This window comes from Zonotrichia albicollis, unplaced genomic scaffold (assembly GCF_047830755.1).
Source record: "Zonotrichia albicollis isolate bZonAlb1 unplaced genomic scaffold, bZonAlb1.hap1 Scaffold_254, whole genome shotgun sequence".
In the NCBI taxonomy this organism is placed as follows: domain Eukaryota; kingdom Metazoa; phylum Chordata; class Aves; order Passeriformes; family Passerellidae; genus Zonotrichia; species Zonotrichia albicollis.
In genome coordinates, this window is record NW_027428428.1 from 4,399,583 (window position 1) to 4,418,824 (window position 19,242).

The 19,242-nt window shown below is 51.0% G+C and overlaps 1 protein-coding gene and 1 long non-coding RNA gene across 2 annotated transcripts in view; both read left to right on the forward strand.

Moving 5' to 3' along the window:
* LOC141727740 (uncharacterized) overlaps positions 1-19,242 on the forward strand; it is a 572,619-nt gene that overhangs the window by 502,625 nt on the left and 50,752 nt on the right. The gene's annotated exons all lie outside the window — the stretch shown is intronic.
* Positions 1,017-11,344, forward strand: LOC141727763 (olfactory receptor 14J1-like). Its single transcript, XM_074534047.1, has 2 exons — positions 1,017-1,565; positions 11,252-11,344. Exons 1-2 carry the CDS (start codon positions 1,017-1,019, stop codon positions 11,342-11,344), a joined length of 642 nt encoding a protein of 213 aa, XP_074390148.1.

A 19,242-nucleotide genomic window follows, 5' to 3' on the forward strand; every position in this document is an offset into this window, starting at 1 on the left:
CAGTGCCCGGCTCTGGGCAATGCTGTCAGGGCAGCCAGGGAAAGAGCTGCATCTCCCTTAATCCAATGCCATCATAAGAACACTTGCAAGTCCTTGTGAGATTTCAGTCCAGGCTGGGAGCTTCAACCCATAATGCAAACCTGTCCTAGAGTATCTCAGAGTTTTAAGATTGATGGGGAAAGACAGAGGTGTTGTGACGCTGAAAATGCTGCTGGGTTGGTGAAATGAGCAGAGAGAGTCCTTGGCTACAAAAATGGAACTGGGCTGTGGTGGATCCATCTGCTCTCAGCAGTGCCTGGGGTTTTTAAGAGAAACACGGGAGTGTGAACATCCTCCACCCGAGAAAAGTGAAAGCCCAGAGAAACTGCAAACAGTATGAAGTGACAGATCATCTGCCCCCAGTTTCCACTCATTATCTTGCCTCAGGGAAACCACTCTGTTCTACCAGAGGGCAGCAGAAACGCTGAGGGTTTCTGATATCCAAGAATACCAGGAAGTACATGGAAAGAGCTTAAAAAGAAAGCATCAGAACTCTTAAACACAAGAGCATGTCCATGTGTGTTATAAAGGAGGGTGTGTGGAAAATGGCTTTGATTTTGGTTACAGGTATCTCCTCTAACTCTTCACTGTCCTATATTCCATGAACAGGTCCCCATGTGCAGCCCCAGCAAATGTCCAACAGCAGCTCCATCAGGCACTTCCTCCTGCTGGCATTGGCAGACACGCAGCAGCTGCAGCTCCTGCACTTCTGCCTCTTGCTGGGCATCTCCCTGGCTGCCCTCCTGGGCAACGGCCTCATCATCAGCGCCGTAGCCTGCGGCCACCACCTGCACACGCCCATGTTCTTCTTCCTGCTCAACCTGGCCCTCAGGGACCTGGGCTCCATCTGCACCACTGTCCCCAAAGCCATGCATAATTCCCTCTGGGACACCAGGGACATCTCCTACAAAGGATGTGCTGCCCAAGTATTTCTGGTTTTTTTTTTTCTTGCAACAGAGATTTGCCTCCTGACCATCATGTGCTACGACCGCTACGTGTCCATCTGCAAACCCCTGCACTACGGGACCCTCCTGGGCAGCAGAGCTTGTGCCCACATGGCAGCAGCTGCCTGGGCCAGTGCCTTTCTCAATGCTCTCATGCACACGGCCAATACATTTTCCCTGCCCCTGTGCCATGGCAATGCCGTGGGCCAGTTCTTCTGTGAAATCCCACAGATCCTCAAACTCTCTTGCTCCAAATCCTACCTTAGGGAATTTGGGCTGCTTGCTGTTAGTGCCTGTTTATCATTTGGTTGTTTTGTGTTCATGGTTTTCTCCTATGTGCAGATCTTCAGGGCTGTGCTGAGGATCCCCTCTGAGCAGGGACGGCACAAAGCCTTTTCCACCTGCCTCCCTCACCTGGCCGTGGTCTCTCTGTTCTATAGCACTGGCACATTTGCCTACCTGAAGCCCCCCTCCAAGTCTTCCCCATCCCTGGATGTGGTCCTGTCAGTTCTGTACTCGGTGGTGCCTCCAGCCCTGAACCCCCTCATCTACAGCCTGAGGAACCAGGAGCTCAATGCTGCAGTGTGGAGACTGATGACCCGATGGTTTCAGGAACATTAAACTGCTGGCCAGTATTTGCAAATCACTTGTAATAAAAGTAATCTTTGATACTTCTTCTTGGTTTCATTTCAGAGTTCCTTTACTTTTGTTTTTACTTTGTTCTTATTGTCCAAAAAGAAATTTCATTGTTTGTTCCATTGGTCATTTTGTTCCTCTCCACCACCCCTGTAGCACCGACTGTATCAATGAGGGGCTGTGTTCTTGGTGCCTTTAAATGAAATTATGATCTCTCCCAAAAAAGTTTTCAGCAGAAAAAAGCAGAACTTTTCTGTCCTTTTGTTGCCTTCTCTTGCGCTGCAGCAGCAATGTCTGTGTGCAGAGCTGGAGGCAGATCAGTGCTGGCACAGCAGCTGTGCCCAGCAGCAGCAGCACTTGGTGTTGCCAGTGCTGCTGCCGTGGCCCTGCCCTGCTGCCCTGGTGGCCCTGGTGTTGCTGCAGGGCCTGAGTGCTCTCGGGGCCGGGCACAGCCCTGGGGGTGGCAGTGCCAGGGCTGCAGCAGGGACAGGCCATGGGCACTGCTGGGGCAGCGCTGACGCCTCAGGCCAGGGCCTGGGGGCTCCAGGCTCCTTGCCCAGGCTCTCTCAAGAACACAGCCAGGCCAATGCTCAGCACAGAAAAGCCCCATGAGCAGCCCCAGGCTGGCCGTGGGCAGGCTGGGGGCAAACAGCATGGCTGGGGCTCTGCAAGGGCCCTGGGGCAGACGGGAAGGAGCAGCAGAGCAGGGGCTGATCCATCCCCAGTGCGCTGCACAGCCCAGGACAGCGTCCCAGAGCGTCCTGATGCAGCTGCCAATACCATCCCCCCTCTGCAGCCCTGGCCTCTCCCCCAGCTCACACAGGTGCCCCATCCTTGCAGGCTCAGACACGGCAGCACTGGCTCAGCAGCCCCTGTTTGCATTGCACAGAGCAGGGGGAGCACCCCCATGCTGTTGGTGTGGGGACATGAACCTGAGGGAGCACAAAGGCCATCAGCTCCTGGGGCCAGCAAGGGCTGGAGAACTTGAACATCTACCAGGGCCCTCACCCGCTCCTCACAGCACTTGTGCTTCAGACCTCTCACCCACCTTGTTGCCCTTCTCTGGACACACTCCAGCCCCTCCATGTCCTTCCTAAATTGAGAGGCCCAGAACTGTACACAGCACTCGAGGTGCTGCCCAACCAGTGCTGAGCACAGGGGAGAAATCCCTGCCCTGCTCCTGCTGGCCACACCATTGCTGATCCAGGCCAGGAGCCATTGGCCTTCTTGCCCACCTGGGCACACTGCTGGCTCATGTTCAGCCTGCTGTCCATCAGTCCCTGCAGGTCCCTTTCTGCCTGGCTGATGTCCAGCAACTCTGTCCCCAGCCTGTAGTACTGCAGGGGTTGATGTGGCCAAAGTGCAGGACCCGGCACTTGGTCTTGTTTAACCTGACCTTGTTGGATTTGGGCCCTGGATCCAGCCTGTCCAGAGCCCTGTGCAGAGCCCTCCTACCCTCCAGCAGATTAAACTCACACCCAATTTTGTGTCAGCACGGTTCCCCAGAGTGCCCCAATGGTCTCCATGGTTCCATGGGGCCTCCCAGTGTCACAATGTCCCTTTGGTTCCATAGGACCCTTTGGTGCCACAAAGTCCCTTGGATCTTTAGCCCTGCAGTGTCACATTGGCCCTTGGTCCCCCCAGGCCCTGAAGTTTCACAGTGGATCCTTGGTTCCATGAATCATAGAATCACAGAATTTCTAGGTTGGAAGAGACCTTGAAGATCATCGAGTCCAACCCATGTTCTAACACCTCAACTAGATCATGGCACCAAGTGCCACATCCAGTCTTCCCTTTAACACATCGAGGGATGGTGACTCCACCACCTCCCTGGGTCGATGATTCCAGTATTACCACTCTTTCTGTGAAAAATTTCCTCCTTAATTCTAGCCTCTATCTCTCTTGGCGCAACTTGAGACTGTGTCCTCTTGTTCTGTCTGTTGTTGCCCCGAGAAAGAGACCGACCCCCAGCTCACCACAGTCACCCTTCAGGAAGTTGAAGAGGGTATTAGGTCACCCCTGAGTGTCCTTTTCTCCAGGCTGAACAACCCCATCTCCCTCAGTCGTTATTCATACGGCTTGTGCTCCAAGCACCTCACCAGCCTCGTTGCTCTCCTTTGGACACGCTCAAGCATCTAAACATCCCTCCTAAACTGAGGGGCCCAGAACTGGATGCAGTACTCAAGGTGTGGCCTCACCAGTGCCGAGTACAGGGGAAGAATGACCTCCCTACTCCCACTGGCCACACCATTCCTGATACTGGCCAGGATGCCATTGGCCTTCTTGGCCACCATGGCACTCTGCTGGCTCATGTTCAGCCGACTGTCAACCAGCACCCCCAGGTCCCTTTGCTCCTGAGCACTGTCCAGCCACACGGTCCCCAGCCTATAACGTTGCAGGGTGTTATTGTGGCCAAAGTGCAGGATTCGGCACTTGGACTTATTGAACTTCATCCCATTAGATTTTGCCCATACATCCAACCGTTCCAAGTCCCTCTGCAAAGCCCTCTGTCCCTCTAACAGATCAACACACGCTCCCAGTTTAGTGTCATCTGCAAATTTTCTAATGAAACACTCTAAACCCTCATCCATGTCATCAATAAAAATATTAAACAGAACTGGCCCCAGCACAGACCCCTGAGGGACACGACTGGTGACTGGTCACCCGCTGGATGCAGCACCATTCACCACCACTCCCTGGGCCTGGCCATGCAGTCAGTTCCTAACCCAGCAAAGAGTGCTCCTGTCCAAGCCATGGGCTGCCAGCTTGTCTAGGAGTATGCTGTGGGAGACAGTGTCAAAGGCCTTGCTGAAAACCAAATAAACAACATCTGCAGCCTTCCCTGCATCCACTAGGCAGGTTAACTGGTCATAGAAGGCAACCAGGGTGGTTAAATATGACCTACCCCTCCTAAACCCATGCTGGCTGGGTCTGATACCCTGGCCATCCTGTTAATTCTTTGTGAGGGCACTTAATATTAACTCTTTCATTATTTTGCCAGGAACTGAGGTCAGGCTGACTGGTCTATAATTACCAGGATCCTCCTTTGCACCTTTTTTGTGAATGGGTATCACATTGGCCAGCTTCCAGTCATCTGGAACCTCACCAGTGAGCCAGGACTATTGGTAAGTGATAGAGAGTGGCTTTGCAATCTCGTTTGCCAGCTCTCTCATTACCCTGGGGTGGATCCCATCTGGTCCCATAGATTTATGAAAATCCAAGCATATCAGTAGTTTTATGACTGCCTCCTCTTGGATAATGGGGGGACCATTCTGCTCCCTGACACCATCAACCAGCCCAGGCAGGCAGGTGTCTTGAGGGCAAGTCATCTTCCCACTAAAAACTGAGGCAAAATAGGCATAAGAACTTCTGCCTTTTCCTCATCTTCAGATACTAAGTTCCCTCCCTTGTCCAATAAAGAGCAAAGGCTGGTCTTACCTTTCCTTCTACCATTAATGTATTTGTAAAAACATTTTTTATTATCCTTTACAGAAGTTGCCATTCTAAGTTCAAACTGAGCTTTGGCCTCCCTAAGCAATCAAACCAGAAATGAACCAAGAACAGTCCCTGTATGTGTGTGAGACACAAGGACACTGAGGGCAAGGAGAAAAGGAACATGGCCTGAAAGCTTAACAGAGCTCAAACTTAACAGGACTTTACTTATACATTAACCTTAACTGATACTTTCAACCTCACAGTTTAGCAAAAGAGCAGAGTAGAAAAGCATGTAACCTAACTTAAACCTATGACTTCACAATTTAACAGAGGAATAATAACAATATTGAACTTAACATATAACTTATACTAAAGGCAACCACTTAGCAAAAGAAAACCTCTCAGCAGCATTTAACTTCATTTAGGCCTTGTGATTTAACCTTCCCTACAGGCCTGACTGACTCAGCTATCCCAGGCACTCCAACCCATCAGAGAGCAGCATTTCTGCCACATTTCCCCAGCACAGGCACTCCTGTGTGTACATAGACACAAAGAGTCAGTGCCAGGCACCTGTGAGCAATTCCCCTGAGGGCAGGAAATGCTCCCTGTGGATGCTTTGGCATCTCCCCAGCAGGCAAAGGGTTGAGCCTGGAGGAGTGGGGGGATCGGCCCAGGCTCCGTCGTTGTTCGGATCCCCGAGTTGGGAGAGTTCCCGGCTGGGAGAGGCCCCACTCAGAGGGAGTCGCTGGCCCAGGAGAGCTCCAAGGGCTCCTTTTGGAGCGCTGTTTGCAGGGCCCCAAGAGAGGGGCTTCAGTCCCAGCAATGGCTCATCCTGCCTGCACTTGGCACCAACAGCTTTCTTTGGCAGTGTGAGAACAGGGATGTTGTGCCATGGAGGGAACAGAAACAGTTCCCAGGGCTTCTGCTACAGAAACCAGGAGCTGGTTGGGCAGCAGCAGTGCCTGGAGCAGACAGTGTTTGTGATGAGCTGCAGAGGAGCAGAGCCCAGGGGCTGTTGGCCAAGGCCGAGCCCCAAGGAGCATTTCTCAGCTGGCAGGGCGGCCTGAGAAAGGGAGAGGGGAATGCAGCAGCAGAGGGCCCATGGAACCAAGGGACCAGTGTGACACTGTGGGGCCCTGTGAGACCAAGGGACCATTGTGACACGGTGGGGCCCTGTGAGACCAAGGGACCATTGTGACACTGTGGGGCCTCATGGAATCATGGAGAGCACTGTGACATTGCTGGGCCTCATGGAACCAAGAGGGCTGTACTGACACTTTGGTCCATGGAATGTAGGGACCATTGTGACACTGAGAGGCCCCATAAAACCAAGGGTCCATTGTGACACCGTGGGGCCTCATGCAACTGTGGAGACCATTGTGACACTTTGGGGTGTCATGGAACCAAGAGGCCATTTTGACACTGTGAGACCCCATGGATCCAATGGTCCATTGTGACATTGCAAGGCCTCATGGAACCAAGGGCCATTATGACACTGAGGGTACTCATGGAATCATGGAGACCATTGTGACACTATGAGACCTCATGGAATAAGCAAAGCATCGTGACACTGTGAGGCCTCATGGAACCAGTGAGACCATTGTGACCCCGTGGGTCCCCACAGAACCAAGAGGACCATTGTGATATTGTGGGGCTTCGTGAAACCAAGAGGCCATTGTGACACTGCAGGGCTGCATGGAACCAAAGGTCCATTGTGACACTGCAGGGCCTCGTGTCATCAGTGCTCCATTGTGACACTGGGCAACCAAAGGAGACCATTGTGACACTGCAGGGATGCATGGAACCTTAGGACCATGGTGACATTGTTGAACCCCATTGAACCTAGGGTTCATTGTGACGCTGCAGGACTGCATGGAACCAAAGCTTCAGGGTGACACAGAGGGGCCTCCTGTCATCAATCGTCCGTTGTGACACTCTTGAGTCAAAGGAGACCATTGTGACTCCGCAAACCCCCAAGGTCCAAAGGTCCATTGTGACATTCAGGGCTCATGGAACAGAAGAGTCACATGTTATTGTGGGGCCTGGGGAACCACTGAGACCATTGTGACATTGCGAGGCCTCATGGAATCATTTGGACCATTCTGACACTTGGGGCCTTCTGGAACCTTGGGGCCACTTTGACATTGTGCGACTCCACTGAACCAAGGGTCCATTATGACACTGCTGGACCCCATGGAATCAAGGCACCATTGTGTCATTATGGGGCCTCTTAAAACCAAGGAGACACAGAGCATGTCTGACTGGTTTGGCCTCCCATGGACTGCCTGACTGGTCCAACTGACCTTGGCATGTTGAGGGTTGCTTCTCATCTGCTAATGAAACACTGGGGCTCCATGCTTTCCTTCCCAATGGAAAAGAACTGTCCTTCTCCTCCAGGCACCCATGGCCAGAATTGGGATTTCACCTCCAAATTTCCTTATATCCAGGGATTGTTCCCATAGGAATATTGCCAGGAGAAGCCTGTCTTGCATTGGTTTTACAAGGGTCACCCCCATCTGTCTCCAAAACATTGGGGAAGGCTCTGCACTTTCCTTCCCATGGGAAAGAATTGTCCTGCTTCTCCAGGTGCCCATGGCTGAGATTGAACTTCCACCTCCAAAATTCCCTACATCCAAAGATAGCTCCCAGACAAAATATGTCATTTCTGAAAAGTCTGGATGGCCTTGGCCTACTGAGTCTCTCACCTGCCTTCCAAACACTGGGGCTCTGTGCTTTCCTTCCTATGGGAAAGAACTGTACTTCTTGGCCAGGTGTCCATGCCCAGAATTGGGATTTCACCTCCAACAGTGCCTGTTGTGACAGACTGGAGGAGATTGTTGGCTGGAAATATTTCATGTGTGGGGGAGGAAGAAAGGGTATGTCCAGCCCTGCCCTGTGACCCCAGCCCTGCCCTGCCCTGCCCTGGAACCCCAATCCCCCCAGAGCCTCTATCCCGGCCCAGCAGCGTCTGCCAGTCCCTGGCACAGCACAGGCAATGCTCCACAGCCACCTCTGCAGCCCCAGCCCAGCTCCTGAGGGACCAAATGAGACCAAGTCCCACCTGGGGGAAGGGCCCAGGAAGATCAATAGGGATTGGTGGCTGACCACAAGGCAAGCACCCATCTTGACCCTACCTCTTCTTGGAATTTCCATCTGAACACCACTGGAATCCAGGAGTTGGTAGCTTTGTGTGTGCCTCTCTGTATCTTTTTTGTCTTTCTGTCTTTCTGTGTCTTCTTCTTCTGTTTCTCTTGCAAATTTTGATTAACATTAAATTGAACAGGCATAGAGTTTGTGAAATTGAATGGGCCAAGTTAATGATTTGAGAAGAGTTTTTTGTTGGTTGAATGTCTGTTGTAGTTTGACATGAGAAGAATTTTAAAAAGTAATACAAAATTTTTGTGTAACTGAAAATCTGTTAAACCACTAAGATACTGAACACGCCTCTGTGAAACACAAATGTTAAAGACGAAAAAAGCCAGGAACCTCCTCTTTTTTTCCCAGTCAACAAAGAAGCAGCAGGTCCTGGCACCAGCCCCCATCTCAACCAAACCAAACCAACCCAAACCAATCCAAACAAACCCAACCCAACCCAACTAAACCAAACCAAACCAACCCAACCAAACCAAATCAAGCAACTCTGCCATGGGCTGAGCTCCTTCCCACCTCCCCAGGCTGCCCCCTGCCCCCCCCATCAGCCCCACTCTAACCAAACCAAACGTCAACAACTACCAAACAGGAAAACAAGAGAGGATACAAACCCCTAACCAGAAAAAAGCCAGCCATGGCTATTAAAATCTTACCATCAAGTCCCCTCCCCCCAAGACAATTAAAACAAAAAACTCCTACAACCTACAACGCACACAAATTCAACCCTAGAACTAAAGTTAAACCAAAAACCCCACAAAAATGTACCATAAAACCAATCCTAACTCAACCACAACTTCAACCACAAGCTACTGGTAGGTCAGGTGTTAATCCTTTCAATACTTCAGTCCTCCCTCGAGTAAAAGAAAAACAAAATACAAGCATATAAAAAACAAACATAAAACCATCAAAGTCAATAAGAAAGAAATTAAATCCCAAAAAACCTATTTTTGATTAAAATACATAAAACTAATAAAAAAATTAAAATTAATATCAAAGAAAAACCTCCATGCTAAAAGAAAAGAACTGTTAAAATAACTGTAATTACATTAAAAGTTTAAACAGGGGAAAAAAAAGTAATCCAGTATTCCCAAGAGAAGATCTGTATTCCAAGAGATAAAAATAATTTTAAAAGTAAATTATGAACACTTTTACCTTTAAAGAACTATTTTTAAAAAAATACCCCATAAGTCAACATGGCCCATCAACAAGCTGTAAAAAACCTTCTGGCAATAAAAATAACTTCACAATAACAAAGTCCCCCAGACCACTGTTATCTATAAAAAAATTAAGAACCAGAAATAAAGCTATTTTTTCCTCTTGTAAAAGAATCTCCATAACCTTAACAAGAAAAACTTCTCTTCCAAAGTAAACAAAAAAAAGACTATTCTAGAAATAGTAAATAACTAGAAATTTTAAGTATAGTTTCTTTACATTGTCAGTAAAAATAAAGTTGTAAAAAAAGTGTTCTAAAGAGCTTATTTTAATTATTACTACATTTTTTCTTTTAGTTACTTTTAATAACATTTTCTTTCTACCATTTAAAAATCTTAAGCCTACTTTACTTTTCTCGCAATCCTATCTCACAACAAAAAAAAATACATAGATAATTATATGACAATAAAACCCAACACACTCATCAATAGGCTAACAAAGAAATCTCAAGATTAGAAAAATCTTAAATAAACAAACCAACAACAATGTCTTAATAAACATTTTGCAAAAGTTTCTCTGATTTTGTCAAGTTCCCAGTAAAGGCTGTTTTATAGTTTTGAGCTCCTAAGAATCTCTTGATGGTACTTCTCCAGTGAGTTCAACTCAGAGCACATAACTGTATTTCCTTTAGAATGTCTCCTTATAAGAGTTTTTTTGGGGAATGGGAGTCAGGGCTTGTGTGTCCTGCTTGGCACAGCCCAGGCAGGGCTTTCCCAGCCACATTCCACACTCTATTGCCCAGCTGGAGCCGCTGCTGCCTCTGAGTTGTGCTGCCCCAGCCCCAGGGACGCTCTCCTTGTCTGCCCATTCCCCCACGGTCTCTGGGCAGGGATGGCCTCAGTGGGGGCTGCTGACATCCTCAGCACCTTGGAGGCTGCTGCTGAATTTTCCTGCTCCAGAGGCTTGTTCAGCCTTGAGCTCTTGAGTGCAGGAATTCAGTGTCCCAGGGCTCATTAACATTCAGAACAGCTGAACAAGCCAAGCCTCTGGGAATAATTTTATTTCAGTTTCCAAATAATTTGTAGTTACGTAGATTTCAGTAGTGTATTCAAAGTGAATTCATGATATTTAAAAAGACAGTGAGAAAACATTTTTTAGGTCCTGTTTAGTTTTGTTTTCCTGTTAATTCATTGATATATGCAATCTCCAATTGACATTGAAACCAAGTACCTCCTCATGCAGTTTGAATAGATATGAAATCAAGACCCTCCATGACTGACAATCAATCAGACTCTGTCCCTACCCCCACCCCACCATTTCCCCCATCCAAGCACTGGCACTCAGAGCAGCCTTGTGCAAATCTGAGCTCCCTCCAGCCCAGGCTGCACCTGCAGCTTTCAGCTCCTTGGCTCCAACTCCCACCTGCTTTCCTTGGAGAAGGAGCTGCCCCAGACACAGAGGGATGTTCATTTCTTGTCAGCCAACAAAGCCAAGGGAAGGCACAGTTCCCTCAATGCAAAAGTCATTACTCTGTGGGATATTGAATCCACTTTCCACAGCAGACAGTCTCAGAGCAATGGGAAACAACTTCTGTGCCCAGCACAGACCCCAAGGTCCCCCCAAACCCTCCCTGCCCCAATTCTGCCCAGATTTGCTCTTTGCACACACGAGTCACACACTGAAGGCAGGAGCTCCCTCCATGTCCAGAGGGAGGAAAAGAGAGAAAGGGGATGAAGAGCTCTCCTGTGCAGAGCCAAGGTCCAAGTGCAGCCCCTGCAGTGGGAACCACAACTCATCAGGTTTGTGTCCTTTGGGCTCAGGGAGTGGTGACACTCAGAGGCACAGAAAGGTTTCTTGCCAACAAACACACGTTGAACGCAGTCTCACTTCCACAGCCACTGGAGCTGACTGGCTGGCTAGCCGCTCCTGGAGTGACTGGTGGCGACTACAAATCCCGCCACTCCCAGGTTCTTGGCAAGAACCCCTGAGTAGTGGCTCCATCTACAGTGTGGTGATGCAGGCGAGAGCAGGACTGCAAAGAACTGAGGTGATGGAATGAAGGAGTGGACACGCGTGTGGATGCCAAGGCACTTTTTTAGCCCAGGCGGGGCCAGTGACGGTCCAGGTAAAAACCATTAGGGATGCACTTAAAAAGGGAATGGGGGCAACCGAAGAGACATGAGGGACCAATGAGCAAAACCCAGGGGAGCAGCGATGGACACAACTGAACCAATAGGAAGGGCCCAGGGGAGGGAAAAGGCTGAAGGGAAAAATCATATTCTAGGTGAGGGATGAGTGACATAGAAGATTCTTGACATGAGAGGGGACGGTTACAATGATTGGCAGGCAACAGGTAGGAGGAACAAACCATTAGGAGGAAGAACATGGAGGGAAGAGAGGGTCAAACCAAATTCTTAACTTATAAAAAAGAACCAACTTTACAATAAACCCATATAAAACACACACAATGCTACAGTCGAACATTTGAACCGTTTAATATCGCTCACAGCTCTTTCCTCAGCTCTCTGTGATGTACCAACAGCATCTGAAATGTCCCCCATCCCCAAGGGATTTCTGTACATAACAGTTTTAGGCAAAGACATAGGAAAAATTAAGTGATAGATATAAACGCAATTAAGATGTTGACTAACATGATATTTATTGAACTTCAGAAATATGGGGCAACTCTCTGCACCTCAAAGCATGAAACCAGTCATTTGAAGGGCACTTGAAAGACCAGAGAGCATCTGGAGGAGGAAATCAAAAAACAGCAAGGTAGACATTGATCCAGCTGCTCTAGTGAAGGGGCGTCCTTAGACATGGCCATCTAACCAGGAGAGCTGGAAATACATGAAGGAAGATTGAGAGGAAGCAATACACTGGATATTGGTGACACAAGTCCACAGGAGGATCAGTATTTGTTCTTCTGCCATCATTACACTTCCAGGAAGTTCCTGTTCCTGGTGGGAAAAAATTGCCATGGCTTAAAAATGCTCAAATGACCCAGGTAACAAAGATCCATTTGTATATTAGGAAACTAACCAGTATTAAAACCTCTTCTCCTTTCAGGGCAGACATCAGTTGTGTACCCATGGACAGGCAGTGCCACTTGTGCCCTGAGGTGCCCAGCTGGAATAGGATGTCTCAGAGAGCACCTGAGGGAGAGCAGAGCACCTTGCAAGCTGCAGGTCCCTGACAGCCCCTCAGGGCTCCTGTCCCATCAACATCTGCTCTGCTCCAGTCTGAAACAGGGCCCAGCATGGTGCTGGGATCATCAGAGAGCTGAGGTGTGTGCTGTAATTCAATGCCCTCCCCATCCTGCAGCAGCCCTGCATTTCTCTGCTGCAGCCTTGGTCTCCAGCAAAGCCATGGAGTCTCTTTGGGCTCTGGACGGTTCCTGCAGCCCCCAAGAGCAGCTGAGCTCTGCCTTTGGCACAGTCAGGCCTGGCCAGCACAGGCCATGCTCAGCAATTGCTTGTGTGTGCCTGGCCTTGCTGTCAGCCCCAGCAGCAGCTGCATGGCCCCTTTGTGGCCCTGTGCAGGCCCAGCCATGGTGGCCCAGCCCCTGTGCAGGCCCAGCCCAGGCCAGGAGCATTGCGGCTGGGAACGGCACCTGTGCTGTGGTGCCCAGAGCAGCCTTGGGGCTCTGTGCCCCATGGCCTCCCTGCTGGGCAGCCTCTGCCAGCTCCTGCAGAGCCTGTGGCACCTGTGGGGCTGCACAGACAGCCCTGCCCCGGGCTCTGCCGGCCTCTGGGCCAGCAGAGAGGCAGCCAGGGCTGGCCATGGCTGGGAACAGGCCCTGAGCCCCGCAGGAGGATGGAGCTGGGCCACAGCCAAACTCAGCCCAGGCCAAAGCTGGGCTCAGCAGCCAGGGCTGCCAATGCATGGGGACAGAGGCTGGTGCTGGCAAATGTCCTGGGCCCCTTCTCTGCTCTGTCCATGCCACCAAGGGCACAGAGCAGCCTCCTCTCTGGGCCACTTGCCTGTTTGCAATGCCTTGCACAGGCACTGGCCCTGCCCCACAAGGCCTGGCCTGAGTCCTGCCCCTGCACGCTCAGCCAGGCTGAGATGGGCACTGATGGTTTCTGGGCCGGGCTCTCTGAGCCCAGCCCAGCTCCCTGCAAGCTCTGCCAGCTGCCCTGAGCTCTTGGCAGCACCAAGGGCCTCTCCCCAGCCCAGCCCAGCCGGCTCTGGCCCCACAGCTCTGCTGAGGCCAGGCTGCTCTGGGCACTGCCCCATGGCCTCAGCCCCTGGCAAGGGCACAGCAGCAGCTGCAGCTGCCACAGGACTCAGCCGCAGCCATGGGGGAAGGTTCTTGGCCAAGGCCAAAGGAGGCTCCCTGGCTGCCCTGCTCCCCTCGGGCTGAGGTGCTGAGAGCTCTGCAGCCCCTGCTGCCATCCCATCTGCCCATGGTAGCACAAGAGCCCCGGCCTTGGGGCGCCCAAGAGCTGCTCCTGCTCCAGGCCCAGGGCCCATGCCAAAGCTGGGGGAGCTACAAAGCTGGGCCCATTTCTGTTCATTTCTGCCCTGATGGGGATGGGTTCTCAGCCACTTGGAGTTTGATGATGAATTTTCCTACTGCAGAGGCCTCTTCTTTCTTGACCTCTTCAGTTCAGGAGTTCATGGGAAAAGGCTCATCAACATTTGTTCACAACGTCTGAACAAGAAAAGCCACAGGGAATACTCTAGATTTTCAATTCTTTTGTGGTTAATAAGACACATTTCTGAAGTGTATTCAAACTGAAGAAACTATATTGAAAACAATGAAGACAGAATTGATTTATCCTGTTAAGTTTTCTTTTCCTGTTTATAGACCAATATCAGTAATGTCCAATTGATATTGACCCCCAGCACCTTCTAATGCAGTCTGAATAAATATTAAAATCAAGAGCTTAAAGCTGACGATCAGTAACGCTTTGTCCCCCCCACTTACCCACCATTTCCCTCATGCAAACCCTGGGAATCCTATGGATCAGGAACAAGTGAGTCACCATCCCTGGAGGTGTTTAAGGAAAGACTGGATGTGGCACCCGCTGCTACGGTCTGGGTGATAAGGTGATGTTACGTTCCAGGTTAGACTGGATGCTCTCCAAGGTCCTTTGCAGCCTGGTTGACTCTGATGATTGTGACACTGCAGGGCCCTGGGGAAGCAAGGGGCCATTGTGACACTAAGCAAGGGGCCTGGTGGCACTAAGGGGACAATGGTGACACTGTGTGTGACATGGCAGCGCAGATGCAGGGGGCCATTGTGACACTGTGGGGCTTAATGGAAGCAAGGAGTCCATTGTGACAGTCTGGGTCCTGCTGGAACCACAGAGGCCACTGTGACCCTGCAGGGTCTTGTGGAACCAAGGGGCCATTGTGCCACTGTGGAACCAAGGAGAGTTTCCAGGGAAAGCCTGGAAACAATGGAATCGAGGGGCCAGTGCACCATTGCAGGGACTCTGGGAACTGAGGGAACAACTGTGACACTGTGGTGCCCCGTGGAACCAAGGGTCTCTGGTGACACTGTAGGATCTTGTGTCACCAGAGCTCCATTGTGACTCTGCAGCACCAAGGAATTCATTGTGGCACTCTGAGGCCTCATGGAACCAAGAAGCCTCTGTGACCCTGCAGGGCCTTGTGGAACCATGCAGAGCATTGCGACAGAGCAGAACCTGGTGTCACGATGGGCCATTGTGACACTGCAGGGCCCCATGGAACCAAGAGGCTAATGCTGCTCCTCAGGGACTCCTGGAATGAAGGAAACATGTTGGACACCGTGGTGGCCCTTGGGACGAAGAGGCCCTTGTGACACTGTGGAGGCAAGGAGAGCATTGCTACACTCAGACACCTCATGGAACCAAGGATCCATTGTGACACTGCAGGACACTGGGGGCCATAGTGGCATTGTGAGACTGCGGGGCCCAAGGATCCAAGGGATTTTGTGACACCAAGGGGTCCCATGGAACCAAAGAGACATTGTGATACTGGGAGGCCTCATGGAATCATGGAGACCATTGGGATGCTTTGGGGCCTCATGGAATCCTGGTGACACCAATTTGGCTGGGAGTGTTGATCTGCTGCAGGGTAGGAGGGCTCTGCACAGGGCCCTGGACAGGCTGGATCCAGGACCCAAATCCAACAAGGTGAGGTTTAACAAGTCCAAGTGCCAGGTCCTGCACTTTGGCCACAACAACCCCTGCAGCACTACAGGCTGGGGACAGAGTGGCTGGAGAGTGGCCAGGCAGAAAGGGACCTGCAGGGACTGATGGACAGCAAGCTGGACATGAGCCAGCAGTGTGCCCAGGTGGGCAAGAAGGCCAATGGCTCCTGGCCTGGATCAGGAACAGTGTGGCCAGCAGGAACACGGCAGGGATTCTTCCCGTGTGCTCCGCACTGGTTGGGCAGCACCTAGAGTGCTGTGTCCAGTTCTAAGCGCCCTGTGATGAGCAAAAAGAACAAATTTGTTGCAGTGAAAAGTAAAGAAAGCAAAGGTAATGGAAAGGAAATGCTCAGGGCAGTTTGAGGGTGGCTGTCAGGCAGCCCTGGCTCTGAGCAACAGCATCTGCAGTGAGACAGGAAACTCCCAGATGATGGGAACAAACTTTCTGGCTGACTGCAGAAGCCAGGACAAAGCTGAGTGGTTTCCCTGGTGTCCCCCAGCCCTTGCTGGCCCCAGGGGCTGATGGCATTTGTGCTCCCTCAGGTTCATGTCCCCACACCAACAGCATGGGGGTGCTCCCCCTGCTCTGTGCAATGCAAACAGGGGCTGCTGAGCCAGTGCTGCCGTGTCTGTGCCTGCAAGGATGGGGCACCTGTGTGAGCTGGGGGAGAGGCCAGGGCTGCAGAGGGGGGATGTTGTTGGCAGCTCCATGAGGATGCTCTGGGACGCTGCCCTGGGCTGTGCAGTGCACTGGGGATGGATCAGCCCCTGCTCTGCTGCTCCTTCCCATCTGCCCCAGGGGCCTTGCAGAGCACCTGCTGATGCTGTCCTCAGCTGCCATGGCAACCCTCAGGACAAAGGAGTGCCAGGGCTGCTCCAGGTACAATTGCAGTGACACTCGTTGGCGCCACCAGGTGCCATGGCAACGGCCATGGGGGACCCATTCCTTGGTTTGGTGCCATGGCAACCAATGCCCGGAGCTGTTGTGATGGTTGGTGGCCATGGAAAGCTGCCCTGGGCCCTTGCTCAGGGCTGGTGTCAGTGCCCAGAGCCAGAGGGGATCCCTTGCTGGGGGCTGTGCCATGGCCACCTGCCCTGTGCCGCGCTGGGCGCTCATGCACCAGGAACCAGCAGCCACCGGCACTGCCAGGGCCAAAGGCCAGGTCAGCCAGACAGAAAGGGGCAGGGCTGGGCACTGTTTCCATGGCAACGGGCACTGGGGTGGACACCTGGGTCACCTGGCCTGGCAGTTGCCATGGAAACCCCTGGCAGGGACTGAGGGCACAGCCCCTGGCACTGAGACACTGCTGGGCCGGGTGCTGAGCACAGGGCTGAGCACGCAGAGATGGTTTTGTTCTTGCTGAGCTGCAGCACAGCCAAGGCCTGTCCTGCCCCTCGTCAGCCACGCTGGGGAGGGGCTGGGGCTGCGGGGGAGCTGGGCAGGGACACAGCCAGGACAGGGGATCCCAACTGAGCCCGGGCATAGCCCAGACCAGAGCACATCATGCTCAGGGTGTGAAGGGGGGAACAAGGAGGAAGGGGGGAATTTTGGAGTGAGGGCTTTTGCCTTCCCAGGTAACACTTAGGCAAGAGGGGGCCCTGTTTCACCAGTGGGCAGGGTCACTACCAAAGACACAGACACCAACTGAAGGAATTGTGTCATTTATATCATGCACAGCTGCAAAGATTTACAAAAGGATAAGCTCAGAAAAGCACATCATCATTAGCAAAGAATTACAAAAGAAGCTCAGCAATCCATCATAACCCATCATTACATTTTGATGACCAATCCCTTGGTGAAACACTGGAGGTGTTTGTGGCAGACAAAGATTCTGGCTGACTATCAAGGTACACCTTACAGACATCAGTAGTACTTTAGTGACACTGTTCTTCATTCTTTTTTCTCAATCTCATTCGAGTTAGGAACAAGAATTCTGTTGTCCCTGGAGCTGGCACCTTTTTCATTCCAGAATAATGCCCCCAGGCCCTTTGCTGTTCAGCTTTACCATGCTGTCTGGGCTAACAAGGCCTGGGGGGCCCTTTCCCCCCTGCTGGAAGGGGCCGGGTCCCAGTCTCTGATGGGCACCCAGGCTCCTGGATGGAATTCCTGTGCAAGTCCCTCAGGGTCACAGCAGCCTTCACATGGAGCCCCCTGGATCAGAGCATGTTCCAAAGGGGCCCTTGGGGCAAACAGGGAGATCTGGTCTGGCAGGATGTGTAAAACAATCTCCTGGCAGATCTACTTGCTCTCACACAGAATCCTTGGCTGCAGGGACACAATCCCAATGTTCCTGCCCAGGTTTCAGGACTCAGAGTTGTCTTTCCCAGGAGCTGCTCCTTCAGCTGCCTCGGGAGGGCCTTTTGGCCTCCAGACCCACACTCTGGCTCTATTATTAGGGCTGCTGGATCCAAACGCTTTATCTCCGCAAACAGTGGTGACTGGAGGTGGATCTCCTGTTTTCACAATCGTTCCTAAAATTGCAAGATCAATAATTGTGCTACCCTATCATGGGGTTGAATAATCTAGTCTTGTTCATTATTGTTTTCAGAATCACTGTAATTTCACCTAGACATTCTGCATCAATTCCTCCTGCCATGACAGGAACACTTTGCAAGGCCAAGCTCCATGGGAGCAGTTACCAAAGCAAAGTGTCCTGGAGGAATCTGAACTCCTGTTTCAGTACTGATAGCTCTCATTTGCTTTGAATTTCTCCTCATTAATTCCAATGCATGAAGGCCAAGCCCTGCAGCCTCTGGGCTGGCCCTGCCAGGGGCCATCACAACCAGAACAATTTCCCAGGCAGCCCAAGTCTCACTGCCCATGGCTGGATTTGCAAATTGGGGGCAGCCGTGCACAGCCAGGGGATTTCATTTTCCCAGTGGGCCATTGTTAAAGGCATGGAGCACATCTGGGAGATGGGTTCTCCATGGACAAAGGTTCCCATCTCCTCATTTTTCGATTGCTCTTTTAACACCCCCTTCACCTGCACAACCAATCCTGCAGCTTGTGGATAGTCTGGTACATGAAGAACCCTGCAGGCTTAATCACTGTATTTTTCACAGGAACAGACAAAGCACTCTGCATCACAGTATCAGCACACCCAGTAAAAATAGCCAATTTCCTCCCTTCCTCCTTTTTTCACTGTATACAATCTCACAAAGTTGACCACTGACATTAGGGTCCTGGCCAATCCTGTTCTGTAGGGTATTTAGTGTTACATCCCTGAGCAGCCAAAGCTACCAAATTAGCATTGTCAGCACTATTTCACATTATTATTCTTTTATATATAGATATACATATCGATATACATATAGACAGATAGATAAAAACATATATATATATATATATAAAGACATATAAATATATATACACATATATAATAATGCCTTATTATTCTATAAATACATATATTGTTATTTATTATACTGATATTTCACTTGTACAAATGCATCTGAGCTCAAGATTAAAACCTTTTCCTGTTGCTCCATGTGGGAGCATTCCAACAATAATTGCTCCTTCTGAAGGTGCTGTTTCCTATGTACTCTCAACAAATTCATCTTTGTCTGCCCAAACACACAAAGTCTTTTCCTTTTCCATGTGCAATTTTTGGATGCATTTGAAGACATCCAGGGGTGCAGCTTCTTTTACCCGACTGTCCCACTGCTCCCACGGGGCTCCGACCTCAGCCCACTCGAGAGCCAGGGAACTCCAGGGAAGGGCTTCCCAGCTGGGAATTTCTG

Bases quoted from the DNA above. Each gene is read 5' to 3' on its own strand.
- LOC141727763 (XM_074534047.1), top strand. From the start codon at position 1,017: ATGTGCTACGACCGCTACGTGTCCATCTGCAAACCCCTGCACTACGGG. The intron at 1,566-11,251 runs GTGTGGAGACTG...TCACTTCCACAG, and splicing joins ACCAGGAGCTCAATGCTGCA to CCACTGGAGCTGACTGGCTG.